Genomic DNA, 22,444 nt, shown 5'->3' with positions numbered 1-22,444 from the left:
TGCTATGATTTTTTTTTGGTCTTTGATGCCTGATACCTGATTCCTTCAACGCCTTGTGATCTCACAGGCTGGTGTGCTTCTTCCATGTGGGCTTTGTTGTTTCTCAGTTAGATGGCCACTTGTTTATCTTCCAGCCTATAGGACTCTATATCTTTTGATAGCCGGGCACCATCAGCTTTCTTCACCACATTTGCTTATGCACCCGCTTTGTCTTCAGCAAGGATCTAGTAATATTAATCCATTCACAGAAGCAGGAGAACAAAGTGTTTGTGTGTACACACTCCAGAGCCAGGTCATAATGTACCATTTTTCTTCCATGTGATGTTGAGCATCATGCCCATTTCCTCATCTCTAAAAAGGCAGTACTCATGGAATGATCCTTCTTAGATTACTATAAAGATCAAAGAGAAATGACTGTAGAAGGGGTTCACTCAGAGCCTGCTACATAGCAAAGTATTGTTATAGGTTATGAGTGGGTGTGAATATATGGTCACTATTCACCAACACACAGGGAGCCCATTCTGGTAATGGAGTGGGTCATGTGTTGGGCTGCTAATCACAAGGTCAGCAGTTCAAAACTACCAGCCATTCCATGGGGGGGGAAATGAGGCTTTCTGTTTTTGGAAAGATCTATAGACTGAAAACTCGCAGGAGCGGTTCTACTTTGTCATATAGACTCGATGGCAGTGAGCTTGGTTTTGAGACCCACCAGCACACGGAATGTTGTTTTGCCTTATTGTTCTTGTTTGTGTTTGTTCCCTTTACCTAGAAGAGCTTGCTCTACTTTCCTGGCTTTGCCACTTCTTGCTCATCCTTCAGAATTCAGCCCAGACATCATCTTCAAAGACTCCCCTCTCATTCCCTTGAGATGAGTTGGTACCTCTTATAAGCCCTTCACAGCACCTCTTGGATAGTCACTGTTGTTAGTGACACTTCTGTTGAATTTCTATCTTCTTCCCTTAATTATTACTTCTTGAGGATGGAGCTAACGTTTATTCATGAGGGCAGAAAAACTCATCTCTTCCTGTAAGCTCTGTGCCTAGCATAGACAAATCCCCTGAAAATGCTTCCTGTTAAAGTTACCTTACACGGAAGAAGAAACTTCATGGGTGTAATTAGATTAAAGATTTTGAGATGGCTGATTATCCTGAAGTATCTTGGTAGGGCCAATGTACTCACAGGGTTGCTTATAGGAAAGAGGCAGGTCATATGAGGGACAGAAGACAATGGGACAACAAAAGCAACATCGGGGTGAAATTGGAAGATGCTGTGCCAGTGGCTTTGAAGATGGAAGAAGCGGCCCTGAGCCTGAGAAGGCAAGTCATGAGGGGTCCCTGGAGCCTCTGGATGGGGTATGATTCCAATCACGGAAACCTATCCCATACTTCTGAGGTCCAAACTGTTAGATAATAAATGTGTGTTGTTCTAAGCCATTAAGTCTGTCACAGTTGCTACAGTAACAAGAGGAAACGGAGACAGCATACAAGGTAGATGTAGCTGAGCAATTCACACCACTCTATTCTGCTCGCCAGAGTACTGCAGAGTGGATAGCAGAATTACAACGTGGAGAATCTGAATGGGACCTGGCACCATTCAGCCCTCCCCAAGCACCAGCTCCTCTTGGACATCAGGGAAGGGGTTCTCGACCAGGAGTGCAGTGCCTGGAGACAGTTTTGGTCATCACCACCAGTGTGGCAAGGAGAAGTGGTTATTTATGCTTCCAGCATCTCACGGGGGAGAGGCTACGGATGCTGGCAACCATTCTACTAAGCACAGGGCAGCTCCCCACCCCGCCCCACCCAACAACGATGTATTTTGCTTCAAATACGAAACGGGGCTGAGCTGAGGAAGCCCTGCGATAGGACATTCCCATCTGAGTAGTTGGCAGTTCGAAGCCACCAGCAGCAACTCAGGAGAAAGACTAGGCTTGCTACTCCTGTAAACAGCGATAGTCCCAGAAACCCACAAGGGGTTGCCTTGACTCGATGGCAGTGAGACTGTTCCATGTAAATTAAGACAGAACCTGTGAACCTGGGTGTGCCTACACATTTGGAGACTTAGGCTTTCTGAGGAGTCCCGCCACCCTCCACACCCCACCCTTGTGAAGTGTTGAGTGCCTTCAAGAGGCCCATGAGGTAAATAAGGCCCAGCCAGACTCAGTGACCCTGGAAGAATACTGGAGAATGGCTTCTCTCCCAGTCGGAGGCCTCTGGCTGCCCACTTCTCACCAGTGGACAAAGAGTGGTTGGTCCTTAATGCAGAAGCTATTGGCCAATGCTAAAGTTTTGATCCCCGAATGCATCTCTCCTGTGACAGCTAAGAGAGTTGAAGCCTATGAGTGACACCACAGTGGCTCTACTGTGCATTTCACCTTTCTGAGCATCCCCAACCCAAACCACTGCCTGTGAGCGGATTCTGACCCACAGGGACCCTCATTAGTGCTTTTGTGCTTCCAGATCTTTAAGGGGGCAGACAACCTCGTCTTTCTCTCCCAGAGCGACTGGCAGGTTTGAACCACTGACTTTGTGATTAGCAGCCGGATGCCTAACCCACAGCATCACCAGTGCTGCTGGGCCATCCTGGGGACCCTGAGGATCGAGGCAAGGCACCACTCCTCACTTCAAGGAGTTTTTACATCCAATACCAATAGTTAAAGAACCCAACAAGATAAAAGCTAAATCTAGCCCTCTGTTTAACTTCTCTCTTCTTCCTAAGATGCTGCCAGATATACCAAAATACCATCTCAGAGCTGGCTGGATAAAAACAAGCTTTAGATGTTTTAGAACAAATACCAGCCAGTCAGCTGGCACTGCACAAGATCAAGAGAGGCCTGGATCCTGGTGGGGCTGAAAGTCCCAGCAAATCCATTTTCAGTGAGGATCAAATGGCAACCAGGCTCAATACACTGTGACTCCCCAAAGTGACTCCATTAGAAAAGCTGGTTTTACTGTCTTGCTGGGAATTAGGTGAAGGGTTATGGAGCAGGGAATCAGTTTTAACTCAGAAATTCATGTATGTTTTGCTTCAACTCGCCTATTGCAGTCCCTTCAAACCACCACCATTTATCTTAGGTATTTCCTGCGTCCATCCTTTCTTCTCTCAGACCACGCATGTTGTCCTTTTATCTTAAAAGGGGAAAATGCTGCCCTTTTCATCTCAAATAGGTGATTATCCTAGCACAAGGTGAGTTCACTTTCAAACCATAGACTTGGGGGCTCCACCAGCCTCTCTCTGACCAGTAAGCCTGCTGTCTTTTATGCGATCCTAGCTAGTCAAGCACTACTTAGTTTTCTGATCTCCCAGGTCATAGAGGCTGACATTTGTGTGGTCCATTGGCTAACTGGACACATTTGATTTTCATCACTCTTTTTTCCTCCAGAGAGGGAAAGACCAATACTTGTACCTCAGAGGGCTGCTCACGAGCTTTCAAGCGCCCAATTGAATTCGCCAAAATAGGACTCAAAACATTGTCTTTGTGGACTATGCCATGCCAATTGGCCTTGGTATTCCAACATACCAAGTTCTGATCCCCTAGACCAGTGGTTCTCAACCTTACTAATGCTGTGACCCTTTAATACATTTCCTCATGTGTGGTGACCACTCCCCCAACCATAAAATTATTTTTGTTGCTACTTCATAACTGGGTTTTTGCTATTGGTATGAATTGGGTGACCCCTTTGAAAGGGTTGTTCAACCCGCAAAGGGTCTCAACCCACAGACTGAGAACTGCTGCCCCAGGCCGAGCAACTTACTCCCTCAAGGTGTTTGGTATGAAGACGTGACTGCATTTTAAGAGATGCAGTGGGATACCTTCTAAAAAGATAGAATTTGGCATAAACAGATCTAGCTTAGATTTAGCTCTGTGTTCTTGGATAAGTTAATTGACCCTGGGTCTCAATTAAGTTTTTGTAAATCGTATTTAATTTGTGAATTTTAAATAGTCAAATGATTATGAGTGTGAAATATGAAGGCATGCACTTGATACTCAATATATACAGCTGTATTTGAAGCTGTATATCTATATCTGTAAATCTATATCCATATGTTCACTTGTCTATGTCCACTAGAATGTAATCTCCATAAGGACAGCTACCACCATGTGCCAGTTTCTGTAGTGTGCTGACTTCTGCGTCACTAATGCAGACAGCTGTGCCACAGGGCTTTCACATACCAGCAGGGCTACTGGAGTGGAGCTTCCAGAGTAAGGCAGACAAGGAAGAAAATCTGATGATCTACTTCCAAAAACCAGCCCCTATGGATCACAACAGAATGTTCCCCCGTGTCATGCTGGGGAACAAGCCACTCCAAACCCAGCTTGCAACAGTGGATGCAAACACACCAAGCATGGAAATGGCACAGTTTATGCTGCTGCCCGTGGAGTTGGCCTGAGCTGAACTGAATTGACAGCAACTACCAAGCACGCGAGGGCAGCGAATGGGTAGGATAGTGACCGACAGACGACAGGTGCTCAAGAAGATGGGATTAATGAATGAGAACATGCAATGCGTACAGTAGACTAGGATGGGGCTTCCAAAAGTCTTGGAACAATGGAATGAAAAGATAGTGGAATTTTCCCATGAACATTTTGAAGCCTCAACATACAGATTCATTTCATTTCAACAAAAGCTTAAAATTTTAAAAAATCACTTACAAATCAGAAATGGCTCAATGGCAGTGAGGGTAAGGCACTGACCTAAGGAGTCCTGGTGGTTCAGAGAGCTACACAATGGGCTGCGAACCATAGCTCAGCAGTTCAAAAACACCAGCTACTCTAAGGGAGAAAGATGAGGCTCTCGACTCCTATAAAGAGCCCCGATCTTGGAAACCCTCAGGGGCAGGTCTACTTCGTTGTGTAGGGCCACACATGATGGCTGGCCGTGAGTGAGTCTGAGAGGCACTAACTTGAGAGAACAGGAATGTATCTGCGGAGCCTCCACACCTTGAAACTCCCCATCCAACACTTGAGTATATGCTGAGTTTTTCAGCACATTTTTAATACAGTTTTGGTGGTAAAATTAGGTGCCTCAGCTAATATTCGGGTCAGCTTATACTTGAGTATATACGGTAAGTAAGTGGGGGATCTGTGAGTAGGTATAGTAGGGCTGGGAGAACTTGCTGAGATTATGAGAGCCTATGAATCAAAGAATATCATTCCATTTAGAAACCAAAATCATTCTTTCTGTCCTAGTCAGACCCCTTCATGGTCCTTCCCAAGTGTCCTTTGGTCCCCACGCTGTCCATGTGAATAGATTAACAGGGTCAGACACTGGGAGGAGCAGTGATGCTCAGTGCTGTAGACTCGACGTTCCCACCAGCCCACTCCGTGTTGTTTCATGCTCACGTTACTGAGACTCGGAGAAGACCACACTAGCCAGTAGCCCTCCCCAGGTACTGCTAGCAGCCGGGATCACCAAGAGGTATGCCAACTCAGCGGTAACTGGTTGGGCTTCTTGGATAAATGAATAGATGGTCCAACTGTGGTCACCGCCCAAGCATCTTCACTGGCTGCCCTCGGAGCCCGGCCCCCATGAATCTCTGTGCTGGCACCAGAAGCCTGCCCTGCTGTCTGTCTTTGTTCCAGCATCTCATGCACACGCATTTCCAGTTGCTATTTCATCTATGCTAACTGTAGTGAAATCATTTCACCTCTCTCTTCTGGCTGCTTTAAGAACCCTCTCTCCATCCTGCTTGGCCGGTATTAGGGACAATCTCAGCTGAAAAGCTTCAAAATTGGATGTGGAGTCTAGCTAAATTGATGCCACACAAGAGTTTAGGTCTGTTCGAAATCCTGGCAGATTCTGTTTTGAAGAGTAATATTGTCATCTTATGTTTAACAAGCAGCCATTGGTAGCTGAAGCGGGGGTTTGGCTGAGGCCCCTGTGTGTAGCTACCAAGCGGATCCCTGATGTGGTATCTCCTGGACAAGGAACTTGAGGGCCATCTGCTGGAGAAACGAGAGAGGTCAACTATAGATCTCTGACGTGTGCCAGGCAGTGAATTATTTATTATGGCCCTTACACATGAAACTGCTAACCACAAGGTCAGACGTTCAAAACCACCAGCTGCTCAGAGGGGAAAAGATGAGGCTTTTTACTCCTTTGTAAAAACATTTTATTGGAGGCTCATACAACTCTTTTCACAATCCATACATACACGAGGCTTTCTACTCCTGTAAAGACTTTGAAACCCACAGGGGCAGTTCTACCCTGTCCTACAGGGTTGCTATGGGTCAGAATTGACTGGATAGCAATGGGTTTGGAGTTTTGTTTTGTTTTGGGTCATAGTCTTTAAACTCCGCCAAACAGTTGGTAGGGTTATTCAAATTCGAAATACTTGGGACCCACCAAGGGCATTGGATAGCTTGCTAGTCATATAAATGAGGTACTGAGCACCTTTGTGGGGTTGGGACCATCCAAAAAAGTTCTATTGAACCCTGACATGGAGATTGGTTGGTTTTGCCAGGCTTGTGTGTGTCACGCCAGAGGCAGAAGCAGGTAGCTCCCTACCATCAAGAGAGAAGAGCCAGGAATGGCGCATGACCAGAGAGCCCTGCTCTGAAGCGCCTTACGCCAGGAGACAGAAAGGCGTGGCAGCAGAGACGATGAGAGAAGTGATGACAGAGACATATCAGCAGCAGAGGCAGCCAAGAGAGAACTGGGTGCCTTCAGGCAGGAGGCTTAAGGGCTGAGGTGGTGTGCCTCCAGGCATTTGTTTGGGGTGAGGAGGGGCCCTAAACTGCCAACTTCTTGCGTTAGAGGTGAGCACCTGTAGGCTGAGGCTGACTGGCAGAGCAGGAGATTTTGAGCATATAATCAACAGAACTAAAAGAGATTTATGACATTTGTCCAAGCAGGACAGAGGCCAAGGGGCTACATGTCTGAGAGGCTGGGCCAAGGGGGCCCTATCTGTGAGCATGGCTGAGGGTACGCGGACCTGATGGAGAACTGTATTCTTCAAGCTCCTCATCCGTCACATAATGACGAGGATTGGCAGCGACTTCGTTGTGGCCATTGCAATGAGTTCTTGAACCCAGCAGAGAGGGCAGCGTGAGAAGCAGATGCTATCTGAATTGGAAATAAGGGTGGAGGGTGGACGGATGTCTGACCTCCGTCTCCTAGGATTCGGCTTTGGGCGGGGGCAAATTCTCCTCCTGCTCCTCCTCCTTTCTGAAGTTAGAGGAGGTCAGACACCACCTCCACCTCATTTTACAGTGTTGTTCTCTCCATTTCAGTTCAGAGAAGACGCACGACAGGCAGGGGAAGGGAGTGACCACCTTTCCCTCTGTTTATCTGCTGGTGGCTGACACAAAAGTGCTATGAGCAACCAGGAAACCGAGGTCAAATGTTGAAAGTGATCTTTGAATCACTTTCAAATCAGAAATCCTTGAGGTACTCGTGGGTCTGGGCAACGCAAAGATAAGCACCGGGGTGGTTGGGGAGAAGGGATCTATCTGCTCAAGTTCAGGGTTATATTAGGCATTGGTGGAGGATTATGGGGCTCAGTGACTTTGGGGGGGGAAATAAATCATTTGTTGGTGTTGTTTGATGCAGGGAATTGGCTGATTTAATGAGTGTGATACTTAAGGTTTATTGTGCAAACCGGGCCGATGAACCCATGTGGCATTAATTGAAGGGCAGAGAGATAAATGGTTCGGCGAGTGATCCTCACCTGTCTGTTCTCTTGCTCTGATGGTCGGACCAGTTAGATAGTTCTCTGCCTCAGCTGGCAAGGCTCACTTCCTGCGAGACATCCCTGAGGAGAAGCATGTGGTGCAGTAGCAGCCGCATGGAGACCCCTGTCAGTGCTGAGATGCTTACACGCTCACTGATTCGGCTTTCCTCCTGCATTCAGTGTCATTGCGTGTGTTTTGTGAGTTTGAGGAGGACTTTGTAGTTCGATGTCAGACATGGGCTAATGTCAGACTTACGGACTTGGCCTGGACTGGGTTGGAATGCTTAATGTACAATTACCCTTTATATAAAACTCTCTTATAAAATATGAGTGTTTATGAATTTTGTTTCTCTAGTCTACCTAGACTAACACAGTGAGTTCTACATTTTGGCAAACAAGGAACCCGAGGAGTCGCTAATTCAGAGCTGTGGTGTAGCTCACAGATCCACACCTTTAAGTCACCTGGCCAGATAGCCTCACTCTGTGTGGCTGCTGTTGCAGAATGTGGCGATGGCGTCAACCCTTGATGAGTTGCAGATTGGACTGTTCTGATCCACAGGGGGTCCGTGGCTGCTTTTCAGAGGTGCACAGCCAGGCCTTACTTCCTAGTCTTCTGTGTTAGTCTGGAAGCTTTGCTGACATCTGTTCAGCATCATAGCAACACAGAAGCCCCTCGGATAGATGTGGGGTGGCTGTACATGAGGTGCATTGGCTGGGAACTGAACCCGGGTCTTCTACAAGAAAGGCAAGAATTCAGAGCCATCAATGCCACCCTTCTAGGAGGCAACCTCACTACCTTGAACCCCCATGCAAGGCGAACTCAATCGCTTTTTGTGCTTGAGATTTAGAGGGTGGCAGCTGATGCTTATATGAGTGGATTCGTGGGTCTGGGAAGGGACTAGAAAGCATTTTCCAGATCACAGGGGGGAAAAAAAGGAATGTCCCAAGAGGAGAGGCATAGATCTCTTCCAATGTGGGGAGGGAAGAGAAGAGTGGTCCATTCGCCCATGCACTAGCGAGGAAGCTGGCCCTTCTGCCTTTGCACCCCTGATGATCAGCATGAACAGTGTGTTGTCCTTCATGCATCACCGAGACCAGACCCAGCAGACAGAGAAGTGGGAGCTGATGCTGCCTGCAGGATGCTTCTCATCTGAACTCGAACAGGAAAGATGTGCCCCTGGAATTGACCATGGGAGTGAAAGGTACAGGCGTTTCAGCTTCGGAGGCGCACAGATAAGACATGGACACTTGCCTTTCTCAGTCTTGTGGATGTTGTCAGTCAGGGATCTTGCTTGGAAAAGAAGCAAAATAAGAAGCTGAAGTTCAAGCTCTTAGAAGAGCTATGATATAAACATACTCAGATGTAAAAGGAGCCAGCAGGTGAAGTGAAGATGAATTCTACCAGGAAGGTTAATGCTAAAGAGATTAAGGAAGACCTCTAATGTTGTCTTAGGCTCAGTGCTTGCTGAAAAGAAGGCCCATCTTTAAATGCAGAGTTTGATTATTTTCTTAACACCACTGTCTTAGGGGAGACTTTGGGAGTGCAGATGATTAGCTCAATTGATGGCTAAGTGATTGAGGTTCAAGTTCACCCAGAGACACCTCAAAACGCAGGCCTGGACATCTACTTCTGAGAAGTCAGCCTGTGGAGCACAGCTCTACTCTGACATCCATGAGGTGGCCATGAATCAGAATCCATTTGATGGCAAGTAGCACTGTCCTAGCAAAGCTTGTTTTACAGAAGCGGAGATTGCTTGTACACCTACAGCTATTGATGGATGGACTGGGGTAAGGACTACCGGGTAAGTCGTAGCATTGGAGATGCTTTGCTGCCATCTCCACTGGTGGACTATTTAGCACGAGGAGGCCAGTATAGCAGGAAGAACCTCTTCTCAACTTCTTCCACGAAGAGTGATCTAGGGCAACGCAGTCTCTCAGTGTTCCCAAATATGAAGCAAGGGGAGTGGAGTAGATAGCTTCTATGGATTCTCCAGTTCTGAGGATTCAGACCCTCTTCAGGTCTCTGGGAACAAAAGCTGTGAGGTTAAACGTTTTGATATCAAGCAAAGGTGCCTTTGCAGGCCTCCTCTTCCAGCATCGCTCCCATGGCCATTCACAGGGAACCTGAAACTCCTCTGAAGTATCAGGTGGTTGAGTGTCATTTGTGAGAAAAGGCAAAGTCTGTTTTGGCCCTTGGGCCACGGAGAGAGATGGGTTCTTACTGTCAGCATGGGAGTAATGCTGCTCTGCTACACCATGCCAGCTGAGCCTGCTCTGGGGCAGAGATCTGAGTCACCTTCAAGTTCTAGCCCCGGCCTCAGTCCCCGTGCGTTTTCTAGTTTCCTGATTCCTCCAGAAACGTCCAGTCTTGCTCCCTAACTGACTTGTAGGATTGAGGTGGCAGACAATAGAGGAAGACGTCAGGGTTTTCTCCGAGGGGTTGGGGGGAGAGGTGCTCAGGTTCCTCAGGGCCAGCGGGATTAAAGAAAACCAAAGGAATATGAACCATATTGAAAATATGAGGTGCTGAGTGTTAATACTAAGTACCTTGCTGATTGCCTAGGCCAACTTAAGCAAATTCCTGACTGTCCCTGCGCTTCAGTTTCTTTATCTGTAAAATAAAAGTAGTGAGCTTCTAAAACTCATGCTTCCAATAGTAAGATTCTCTGTGACATACCTGTAGGGAGGAAAAGTCAACCGTCAGCCTTATACAGGTAGAGTTTTGTTATTTATTAGACTCTCAGGGTCTTAAGGGTTCTTGAGACAAAAATGATGGCTATGTGTGGCATCACAAGCCATTCGTCCATTTTTCAAAAGCCACCGACCGTTCCTAAAGTCTTGGTGTCTGAACAGGCTCTTTGAGTCTCAGAGGGAAGTATAGAAACAGTTCCCAAGGAAAGACCAAAAGGTGGTGGTAAGTTTCTTATTTGTGGACATCCTGGTGGAATCTGGGAAGTCCTGAGTCTTCGTCCTGTTTTCTCACCTCTACTCCGGGCAAGCTGAGTGCAACAGCACGATAGCGAAGCTTCTCCTGAACACGTAGAAGTAGCTCAGGTCAGAGGCGGGCATGGACTGAGACAGATTTCCCAAAGCCAAGCTCCGAGAAGAGATTCTAAGAGAACAAAGTCAAAATGGTATCTTCTGACTTGTACGGACAGAACAAAAGCCTGCCTGGTCCTTCACCATCCTCACAACCAGTTAGGCTTGAGCCCATTATTGTAAGCACGATGTCTCCATCTCATTGAGGACCTTCCTCTCGGTCACGGATCCTCTGCTTTATCAAGCAGGATGCACTAATTCTGGGTTCCCCCTGGTAGCATATTAGGATACCTGAGACAAAGTGTCACTATCCGTCTCAGCTTTCTGCCCATACTTCCTCCCAGATAGATTTGTTTTTTTTTTCTTGCAGCCCCTGGTACTTCAGTAGTCTTCACCACAGTGACTGTATCAGTGCTTCCGCTTCTTCCTTATTCATTGTCCAGCTTTCGCATACATAGGAGATGATTGGTCAGGGGCACCTGAGTCCTCAAAGAAAAGTGATCTTTGCTTTTTAACACATTAAAGAGGTCTTTTTCAGCTGATTTGCCCAATGCAATATGCTGTTTGACTTCTTGACTCCCACTTCTGTGAGTGTTGATACAAGTAAAATGAAATCTTTGACAAATTCAATCTTTTCTCCACTTATGATGCTGTCTATTGGCTCAGTTACTTGTAATCCATAGCCACAGCTATGGTCCTTGATCTTCATCAGCAAGGGCTCTAAGTCCTTCTCCCTTCCAGCAAGCACGGTGTGTCATCAGCATGCCACAGGCTGTTTATAAGCCTTCCTCCGATCCTGATGCCATGCTCGTCTTCATATAGTCCAGCATCCTCGGTTATCTGCTCAGCATACAGATTAGAGAGTATGGTGAAAGGCTACAACCTTGCTGCTCATCTCTCCTGATTTCAGACCATGTAGTAAGTCTCCCTTGCTCAGACAGCTGTTTCTAGGTCCAGGTACAGGTTCTGCATGAGCACAATAAAATTTCTGTTCTTCTCAATGTTTCCCATAGTTTGTTATGAGTCATATAGTTGACTGCCTTTGCATAGTCATTGAAACACAAGTAAACATCTTTCTAGTAGTCTCTGCTTTCAGCCAAGATCCATCAGATGACAAAAATGATGTCCCTTATTCCAATGTCCTTTTCTGAACCCATCTTGAATTTCTGACAACTCTCCATTGATGTCGACTTCATGACAGTGAGAGTTGAGAGTCATATTAATTCCTTTGGCTGGAAACTGGAAGTCAGTAGTTTTAACCCATCAGCTGCTTCGTAGGAGAAATATGAGGGTATATGCTATAAAGATTTAGTCTCAGAAACCCTAGGAAGTAGTCCTACTCCATCCTATGGGGTTACTATAAGCTGTCGTCAAGTAGATGCCAATGTGTTTTACTTGGAGGGTTGAGGGTGGGGGTGATATTAATGAGATTAGTCAATAACATCCGTTTTACTTGGGGATCACTTGTTCTGGAATGAGCATAAATATCAAATCTCTTCCAATTCATTTGCCAGGTAGCTGTCTTCCACATTTCTCGTGGTAAACCAGTGAATGTTTCCAGAGCTGCACTCACGATGCAAACTCACCCTTTGTTGAAACTTCTTCAACTCGTATTCTGTCAATTCCTAGAGCTCTGTTTTTCATGAATGTCTTCAGTGCAGCTTGGACCTCTTTTTCAATATCATTGATTCTTGGTCAATATGCTACCTCTTAAAATTGTTGAACATGGACCCGTTCTTTATTTATTTGTTGGCCCATGTTTTCGATACAGTGACTGTATTTCTTCCATCTTCTCTTGATGCTGCTGCTTCTTTCAATATTTAGCCCATTGGCGATCTTTAACTGTAAGTTGAGGCTTGAACTTTTTCTTCAGTTCTTTTGGCTTCAGAAATACTGGGCATGTTCTTCCATTTTTGGCTTTCTAATTCTAAGTCTTACACAGTTCAGTATAATGCTTTACTTTACCTTTTCAAGCTCTCATTTGAAAGTTTCTGTTCAGCTCTTTTACTTTACCATTTCTTCCATATCCTTCAGCTACTCCACATTCAAGGGCAAGTTTTGAAGTCTCTTCTGATATGTATTTTGGTCTTCGCTTTCTTTCCTGTCCTCTTAACGAGCCTTTGCTTTCTTCATGTACGGTGTTCTCGATGCCATTCCGTAATCTGCCTGGTCTTCAGTCATTAGTGTTCACTGTGCCAAATCTGTTCTTGAGATGGTGTCGAAATTCAGATGGGATTTACTCGAGGTCATATTTTGGTGCTTATGAACTTGTCCTAATTTTCTTCATATTCAACTTGAACTTGTACATGGGCAATTGATGGTCGGCTTCACAGTCGGCCCCTGGCTTTGTTTTGGCTGATGATACTTCTCCATGGTCTCTTCCCATGTAGTCAATTTACATCTGGAAACTCAGAGGTATGCTTGTCATTCATATTGTTGAAAAACTGGTATTTGTAAAGAAGATGTCATTGTTCTTGGAAAATCCTTTTGTGCGAGCTATAGCTTCATCTTGATCACCAAGGCTATATTGACCAACCACTGTCCTTTCCTCTTGTTTTCAACTTTCATATTCCAATTGCCAATAATTTTTAGGCTGGCGAAGTTGATAGAATTCTTCAATTCCTTAAGCATTAGCTTTGGTGACTGGTGCATAAATTTGAATACTAATTACATCAATATAGATATTATTCTATCATGAACAGCGTTGTACTTCAAGAAAGATCCTGAAATGTTCTTTTTGACAATGAATGTGACTCCACCCTCCTTCAATCTGTTATTCTGGGATAGCAAACCATATGATTACCCCAATCAAAATGGCCAGCACAAGACAAGGGATGTGAGCAGCCGTGCTATCACGCAGGGCATTGGAAAGTCGATTGCTGCAGATACAGTTAGTTAAAATTTAACACGTTATCATTTCATTTCCTTTTGGGCCCATTTTAAAGTTCTTCTAGTGTTTAATATTTTCTGCTTTCTTCTCAGTCGAGATTTTTCTCAGTTTTACTTTGTTTTTATTGTTAGTTGTTATCGTGGTGGTGGTGGTGGTGGCTCGGTTGCTTGTTTTTAATGTTTTTCTGTCTATGAAATTCAGGATAGGTAAATCTATAGAGACAGTGACTGGATTAATGGCTTCTTGGCATATGGCAGGGGAGGTTAGTGGCAAATGGAAAGCTGAAAACAATGAATTCAAGAAAAATGAAAATGTTTTAAAATTGATTGTGGTAAGGATTGTCCAGCTCTTGATGTGATTAAGCTCTTGAATTATATGATATGTGGATTACATGCCCAAAAATCCTGTTTAGGGCACTAACCCACCCAAGGGGAGGGTATTGTTTATATCTCCACAGGAAAAGAGGGACCAAACTTCAACCCAGTGTTCCAAGGTGTGAAGACAACATGCCGGCGCGGAGTAGGGAATCAGTGGAGAGGTCTAGGGGGCTGGTCCCAGCCCCAAATACTAAGTGGATGCCTGCCCCTCCCCTGAGAAGAATTTATCTCAAAGGATGGCACTGAATCTGCAGCTTCGGGAGAAGGATATATCTGACCAGAGCACACAGGAGCAGATGACGGGGGAGAAGGAGAGACTGGAGCACATCCTGGCCCACCAGACCTTGAGGACGATGACCCCAAATAGAGCAGCCAGCCCACAGAGAGGACCACATGGCCAGCATCACTATGAGACGTGATGCCCCTCACTGACCCATGGCCCTGCAGGAGACAACACCAGTGACACAGTGTGGGAATTGCACCTGATCTGACCCCGCCACACTGAGGCAAAGCACTGGGGGAGTGCAGCGGGACAGCAGGGGAGGAGAGCAGCAAGATCCCCAGGGAATGATGAGGGTGGACATTGGAGACAGGGCATGGTGCCCCAACAGGCTAGACTGGAAAACACAAGCTTTTCTTTCTTGGTATATTTTAATTTGTTCTTTGTCAGTGGAAAAAAAAAATCCTGTTTAAAAAATGGTTTATATCAGTCTATTTTAGTCCAATAATGCCTAGAGTATTAATCTTTATGCATTTTATTTTTGATGACTTCCAATTTTCCTAGATTCATATCTTGTACTTCCTGATTATTAATGGAGGGTTGCAGTTGTGTCATGTCATGTTGAGCTATGTCCTATCAGCAAGCGAGGCCATGAAAGCTTGCTCCGTTCACGTCATTAAGGTCTACCCTGCTTTCCCGAGGCATCTTTACCACAGTCGTATTTTGAGTGCCTTCAGACCTGAGGGGCTCCTCCTCTGCCACCGTATCAGATGGTGCTCCACAGCTTTTCATGAGGTTGTCAGTGGCTAATCCCTTAGAAGTGGGATGCCTATTCCTTCTTCCTAGTCTGTCCTAGTCTGGAAGCTCCGCCGAAACCTGTCCACCATGGGAGACCCTGCTGGTATTTAAAATACCGGTGGCCTAGCTTCCAGCATCACAGTAACACACAAGGCACCACAGTATGGCAAACTGACAGAAGAGTGGTGGATCATTCATTGCCTTCATTGAATGTACAAATGCGCATTACACAATTGATCTATGTATGGATTGCGATAAGAGTTGTATGAGCCCCTAATAAAATGATAAAAAAAAAGGAGTGGTGGATCTTCTGACCTAGTGTAATTGCACGCGGGGTGTAGGCACGTACACATGCTGGAATCGATATCCGTTCTCAACATGGCCAGGGCATCTGTCAGTCTCTATTCCTGTCCCTAAAGAAGCCGCACAGTCTCTTGTGGAACACAGCTGTAGCCATCCTTCCATAAGGTTTTGGAGACTCACTGCCTTGGTCAGATCCCAGCTCAATCATTGACCAAGTTTGTGGCGTTGTGCACATGAAGAATCACCCTGGGCCTCCGTTTCACCTTCTGTAAATATGCACGAATAAAAGTATCTACTTCCTAAGGCTGTTAGGATGAGCCCCAACACACACTGGAGCCCTCCACGTGAACTGTCACTGTTTGCATTATTATCAACACCGTCAGCTTCCACACGCCCTGCAGTGCACTTTATGCTCTAGGGATCCACACCACTCACCAGCTGAGGGCCAGAAAGCCATGGATTCTCCACAACAGTGGTTCTCAACCTTCCTAATGCCGCCACCCTTTAATATAGTTCCTCGTGTTGTGGCGACCCTCCCCCCAACCATAAAATGATTTTCATTTCTACTTCATAACTGTAATTTTGCTACTGTCATGAATCTGGTGACCCCTGTGAAAGGGTTGTTCAACCCCCAAAGGGGTTGTGACCCACAGGTTGAGAACTGCTGCTCTACAAGGACAACTTAAATGAGGACCCTGGACTTTCTGGGCCTCCGTTTTGTCATCTGTAAAATGGGAACCTGACTAGAATGCCACCTGAGATCCAGTCCTAAAAGAAGGATAAAGTAGCCCCACTCTCAGATCCCGCCGGCCTTAGGACAAAGTGGGTAGAGCACGCTCTCTCAGGCCTTGGTACATGGTCCCATTGCTCAGGGAGCTTTCCACTGCTTCCCAGCTGAGCTCCTCTTCAGCCCTGATGACGCACATCTGATGTTATCTCCTTGGCAATGCCCCCAGAAAGAGCTACCTGCTCCCCTTCTATGTTTCCAAAGGACATTTGTACATTTCTCTTAGAATTTAAAATGTGGTGCACCACACCGTAAACCCCTGAGGGTTAGAGGCATGTTTGGTGTGTCGTTGTATATTGGGCCACAGCACAGTGCCTGGCACTTGGCAGCTGCTTGTGTGATGACAGGCAAAAGAGATCCTCAGAGGCCTACACGTAGGCTAACTTCTCATGATGGGTCTAACTTGGAAAAAAAAAAAAGCCAAATTGAGGCCTTGTGTGGGTGTAGCAAATGCTTCCCCATCCAACCTCCTCCCAATATTCATGCAAAACTATCAGCAAATCCAAAAGATAAGAGGCTGGAGCTACTGACTTCTCAACTTGTCCCATATAGTTCCCCCATGGCTCTTCCAGTTCCACCTACCCAACCTAGAAGCAGCCATCCTTGCCTGCACTTCGCTACCCACCCTTAATCCTGCATAAGCCTTGTGGGTTCTAGCTCCCAAGCAGACCTCAACTGTGGCCACTTCGCATCATTTCCCGAGTCCTCGTGGGCCCAGCATCTCACACTGGACCTGCAGAGCACTCTCAAAATGGCTGTGCCTCGTTTTGCTCTTGCTCTCCTCTGCACAGCTGGAGCGCGATCTTCATTAACGGCAAATCTGATCACACAGCTTTACTCATGCACACTACTCAGGAGTCCTCGGGTCCTGCAAATGGCTGTGGTGCTTGACTGCTCACTAAGCCTCAGGAGAAAGGCCTGGTGATGTCCACCAGAGAGTCAGCCACCAAAAACCCCAGGGCAGCTCCGCTCGGCGTTCGTGCATTCACCACAGGCCAGGCTCATCGGGAGTTGGCGTGAACCCAGGGACAACTGGTTTTGGAAACCCCAAGCTCTTTGTTTTGTCCGCTAGTGGTCTACCTTCCTCTCCCTCTCCCTTCCACCAGACTGTCTCTTCCCCTCCCCTCCAAGCCCCAGCGGGTCCTTTGTTTGTCTGCAACAAGCCACTCTTTTCCTACTTTGGGGTCTCTGTGATACTAGTCCCTCAGCCTGGAGGATGTTTCCATTCTTCATACAGTCAGCTCCTCCCTCCCCATTCTTTATACTCAACCGACCTGCTTTCTCTCCAGAGACGGCATCTCTGACCACACTGCCTAACATAGGCCCCTGTGTCCTCTGGTCTTCGCAGTCTCTGCACCCTGCTAGTTTGCTTCAAAGCAGTTCCCACAATAAACTGTCTAAGTGGTTCTGCTCTGTCCCCTCTGAGAGAATGTCAGGTGTGGTGTCTGGCATGTCATAGGGACTTAATGCATCTTCACGGACTGGAAAACGGAACCAAGTGCCCATCATATGCCAAGCAATATACTGCATAGGTATATGTGTCCCTCATTTAACCTTCATGGCAACTGAGAATATAGTCATTATCCCCTCTTTACAAAGGAGGAAATCCAGTTTGGAGATTAGCTTTCCCCTCATCATAAAGTCAATAAATGATGGAGCTACAATTTACACCTGTAGCTGCCCGCCTGTTTCCCACACCTTGCCACATACCCATAATACTAACAAAGCGTTCAGCAGACACGAGACTCACCACCAGGGTAAACGGCAAGCCGCAGGACATGCTCCCTTCATCTCTGTCTTTAAAATGTTAAGACATCAGGTTTCAGGACATCCCTGCTGCAATGCTCCCATGGCTTTAGCATGATAGCCTCATATTTGTCTTTATTATTATTTTTGCTGGGTCTGTACTTAGGGAGAAACTAGATGCACATATGTCGTGCAAGCTCAATGTTGTACCATGAACCTAGGGTTCGAGAGGAGTTGAGAATGAGAGTTGGCCAGAGTGGGAGGGGTTGGCATCGGGGAGGATCATTAGAAAACTTGCCCCTCAGAGTGACGGTGATAGCATTCTGATCTTGGAAACGGTCTGCTGGCATTAGCAGTCCAAAGCGGGCAGGCATCATCCAAGTGTGACAAGGCGCACACCAAAGAAAAGCTGATGAGCCACAATTCTGTTCTCCTTGGAAGACCTGTAGATCAACTCAGAAGGTGTGCCTACAGTAAAAGCGCTACCACCACCACAGTGTCTGCCAGTCAGTACCGTTACAGGCTTCACAGTGTATCACATGCCTCCCAAAGCCATTTTATCTCTGTCATGTGTGTCATTTAATGCTCATAGCAGCCCGACGAGGGAGACCCTAATATCATCCCCATTGTAGAAATGAGAAAACTGAGGGTCAGGAAGGCTAAGTAACGAGCCAAAGGGCAAACAGCTGGCAAATAGCCAGGCTAGGAGCCCAACTTCCAGCCCTCAGAGAGCCCCTCTCACCAACCCTCAGCGCCCACGTTCTTGAATGTGCCCTGCACAACCTCCCTCCAAACCCTTTAGTCATATTTCATGTCCGTAAGAGCTGTACATTACATGAAACTCACTATGGGAAAATAGACATCATCCTAACCAAATAGTCCAGTGATACGAAGAAGTTCTAGAAGTTAACCTGAACCCACAGTCACTGTGAGTCCAACTCACAGGCATTGTGTTGGGCAGAAGAAAACTGCCGCACAGGATTCCTGAGGCTGTGAACATCTATGGGAGCAGAGGAGCCCAGGGATGGGGGTGGGGGTGGTGGCCTGAACCACTGACTTTTCCATTAGGAGCACAATGCTTTACCTATTGCGCCACAACAAGCCCAGCAAACACTGCACTTCCCATCCCTGTCTTGGGGATCCCCAACCCTTGGCAAAGCTTGCCACTGATCTGTGTTTAGCCCAGCAGTTTCCAAACGCACTTGGCCATGACATATGATTTCCAAACGTGGGAAATGCTCAGCCGACCTCCCAGCTGTCAAGGCACAATGATGGCTGCCAGGGCCAGGTGGATGGAGGGGCCCGGATGCTCCCTAGGCGAGAGCCCAGGGCTGCATGACCCTGATCCCTTGTCACCCCCAACCCCTTTCCCTCCCAGCCCTCTGTGTTTGTGGTCTGAGAAGATGCTATGGAAAGCAGAGGTATGGCAAGCCATTTGGGACAAGAATACCCCACAGAGCCAAAGAGGAAGAAAACAAATCTTCTAGTACCTTGCCCCAGCCAGCCCTGGGAATGGCAAAACACCCCTTACCTGCCTGTGGAGTTGGACACGTTACAAAGCGCTTCCGCTTACATCATTCCATTCTCTCTCAAAGCTGATCTGAGTATCTCCCTCGTTTACCAAAGATGAGTGAGAATTTGAGCCAAGTGAAAGGTCATGTCTACAATGGCAACAGGTGGACCGGTGATCATTGGCTCTGGATGTGATTAGCTCTGGAGTTGGCCTCACGAACTGTCCTTCGGCTGCCCTAGCAACTGACACCCAAACCCAAACCCCAATGGACTGCCCTTCGTTGATGGTGGACCTGCTCCCCTGCGTCTCTGAGGCAGCTGTGCACCCGCCCCCTCCGTCTCACACAGAGCGGCTGGCGGGTGGAACCTGCCGACTTGTGGGTTAACAGCCAAGTGCTTTAAGCACTGCGCCACCAGTGGACCTGGAATCTGCTCAAGACCTCGGCAGAGGACAAGACGCGAGGTGTACCTTGGCTGCCTCGGGAGGCAGCGGGGCGGTAGGTAGGAACTAAAACAGCAAAGAGCAGTTCAGATGGCACCTGGGAGCCCAGGAGGGTTGGGTTTGAGCAGGAGAATGTGGATTTGAGAGCAAGCATCACCGGGTCAGCTTCGCCCCAGCATTGTCCCTCCACCCATCTGTGAGTTCGCTGCACTGTGGCGCTGAGTGCACCGAGGGGGGCTGCAAGCGAATACTTCAACTGCCAGTTCCCACCCCGGCTGCATACTTCAAATGCCAGCAGGGTCTTTCAGTGGAGCTTCCAGGCTAAGAGTAAGAAGGAAGACCTGGTGATCTTTCACAAATCACCCAGCGAAAACCTGATGTCTCACCACAGTCTGTAAGATGAAGTCTCGTCCCCTTGCCTCGAAGGAGCCCTCTGACCTTACTCCTTCCAAGACAAATTTGTTTGTCCTTGCAGCACGCCGGGTGCTTTGGAGATGCTTCTCCAGCACCACATTCAAATGCATCCGTTCTTCTTCGGACTTCGTTATTCAAGGTCCACCTTGCACATTCACATGAGGCTATTGAAAGTACCATGGCTTAGGTCAGGCAATATTCCATTCTTTTGTACATAAATCACCATGAGCCAGAGTTTAATGATCAGCACCTATCTATTTATCTATTTATCTATCTACCCACCTACCTACTTACCTATCTTCTATCTATCTGTCTGTCGGTCACATTGTTTTTCTGGCTTGCAATTTGCAGGATGTGAGAAGAGATGAGGTCCTGAATCGATAATGTCTCCTTGTAGCATCTTCTGCCCTATGAAGCCCCTCCCCTGGGGATCGCACTCGAGCAGCTAGACATGGCTTCTCCCTGGGCACCTCATCCTGGTGCCAGGGGTGGCAGCTCTGGGTGAGGATCCACCAAAACTGGGCTTAGAGAGCAAAAACGTGTATTTCAAAGATATCCCCGTGACTCGTCTGCCTTCAGAGTGATCACCAAGTAATTCTCCTGGTGCTGAAAACAAACGACACTCTCAGAACTGTCACACACACTCAGTGTTACACCCGGTGGCTTTTCCCTGCCGTCCTGAGAAACACGGGCAGAGGGACCATGAATTCACTGCCCAAGCAGATGGCCTGCGTCCACGGACACCCTGGAGATAGGCTATCCAGGAGCTTTTTGATTTCCGCACATCCTCAACTTCTTCCACCAACAAATGAGAGTATGTGGGCATGTGTATCCCCAGAGGAGTATTCCCACGGGCGGCAAACCCACCACCTCCTGAGACAGCTTGTCCTACGGGTGACTGCCCTCCCTGTGTGAAGTGTCTTCTGTCACTTTGACACTGGTCTCTTTGTAGCTTCTTCTACCCTTGGGGGCTGACCACACAGAGCCACATAACCATCCTTCCCCATACCAGAAGGATTCCTGGGGGCACAGCAGTTAAGCGCTCGGCTGGGGACCTAAAGGCCAGTGCTTCCAACCTGCCAGCTGCTCTGGTGTTGAATGGCGGGACAGTTCGCTGCCTGTAGACTACAGCTTCGGAAACCCTCCGGGGCAGGTCTACTCTACCCCTGAGGGTCCCTGAGTCCGAAGCCCCTTGAGGGCAACGGGTCCCCATACCATCCCTTTCCAAGTGTCCAAAGTCGCATGTCCCCACTTCCTTCAGCCTCCGCCCTCTGAGTCCCAGAAGACACTGCAGTCAGTACAGCCCCCTCTGGACCCAGGGTAGTAGCAGGCGGGCCTGGCCCAGCTCAAAGACTCCCCCTGGTCTCTAGTCCAGCATGACTTCCACTACTGAGGAGAGGGGTTCCAAGGGCTCCCGGGAGGGGCAGGAGGGAGAGGAGAGGGAGGAGCTGGGGGTGCCGGGCTCTGCACTCCTCCACGCTCACGTCTGACCAGGGAAGCTCCTGCACAGGCCTGGCTTGGTGCTGGGGCCGCAGCTGAACACATGCTGGAAAACTGGGACTGCCTAACGTCGTCCATCTATCTGTCACGCTGTGCTATCCTAAGCCATATTTAGGATACCACCCTCGCACCCGACCCTACCCCCACAATTCCATATATGTGCCACCCCCTCGCCAGGACCCGTCCGCCAGCTTTGGAAGCCCAGGACTCTTTCAGCTGTCCGAGTGGAGGTTCCTGGCTGGCTCCGTGGCTCTGAGACACGTTGCTCTGAGTCTATGAATTGGGAGGCGAAGCTGGCTTGCAGGGGTGAGGGGCAAGGCATGCCTGCACCGCAGGGCAGTGTTAAGTGGCAGCGCCAGTCAGGCCGGGGCGTCGCGGGACCGGGGATGCCCACAGAGGGTGGCTTCACGCAGGCCATGAGTGTGAGAGGAGAGTCAGAGGTCAGAGGCAGGGCCGGTTCCAGCCCCACCCCTCCATCCCTCTCCCCGTCCCGTCCCCGTCCCCCCCACCCCCTCCCACCCCCGCCGGGCGGGGACACTCACAGGGCAGCGTCTCAGCGCTATTCTTCTGGATCATTATGCAGAGCTGTAGCACCAGTTGGGGGGCGCTCTCCAGGAAGGTCTCCAGGAGGCGCAGCATGTTCACGTCTGCATATTCGTACATCATAGCCCAGTAAAAGCGTCGCTGGTGTTCCTTCTGCCGCTGGCTCTGAATGCCCAGGTACATGGTGCGGATATACCTGCCG

The 22,444-nt window shown here is 48.0% G+C and overlaps 1 protein-coding gene across 1 annotated transcript in view; it reads right to left on the bottom strand.

Annotated features, from left to right (window-relative positions):
- XKR6 (XK related 6) overlaps window positions 1–22,444 on the bottom strand; it is a 37,995-nt gene that overhangs the window by 12,410 nt on the left and 3,141 nt on the right. The window contains exon 2 of the mRNA XM_004707636.2: window positions 22,242–22,438. Within this exon, the coding sequence (XP_004707693.2) occupies window positions 22,242–22,438 (197 nt within the window). The remainder of the gene's footprint in view (window positions 1–22,241; window positions 22,439–22,444) is intronic.

Source organism: Echinops telfairi, unplaced genomic scaffold, assembly GCF_000313985.2.
Source record: "Echinops telfairi isolate 266 unplaced genomic scaffold, ASM31398v2 ScPeMD7_9;HRSCAF=40, whole genome shotgun sequence".
NCBI classification, from domain to species: Eukaryota; Metazoa; Chordata; class Mammalia; order Afrosoricida; family Tenrecidae; genus Echinops; species Echinops telfairi.
This window is presented reverse-complemented; position numbering and strand designations above follow the sequence as displayed.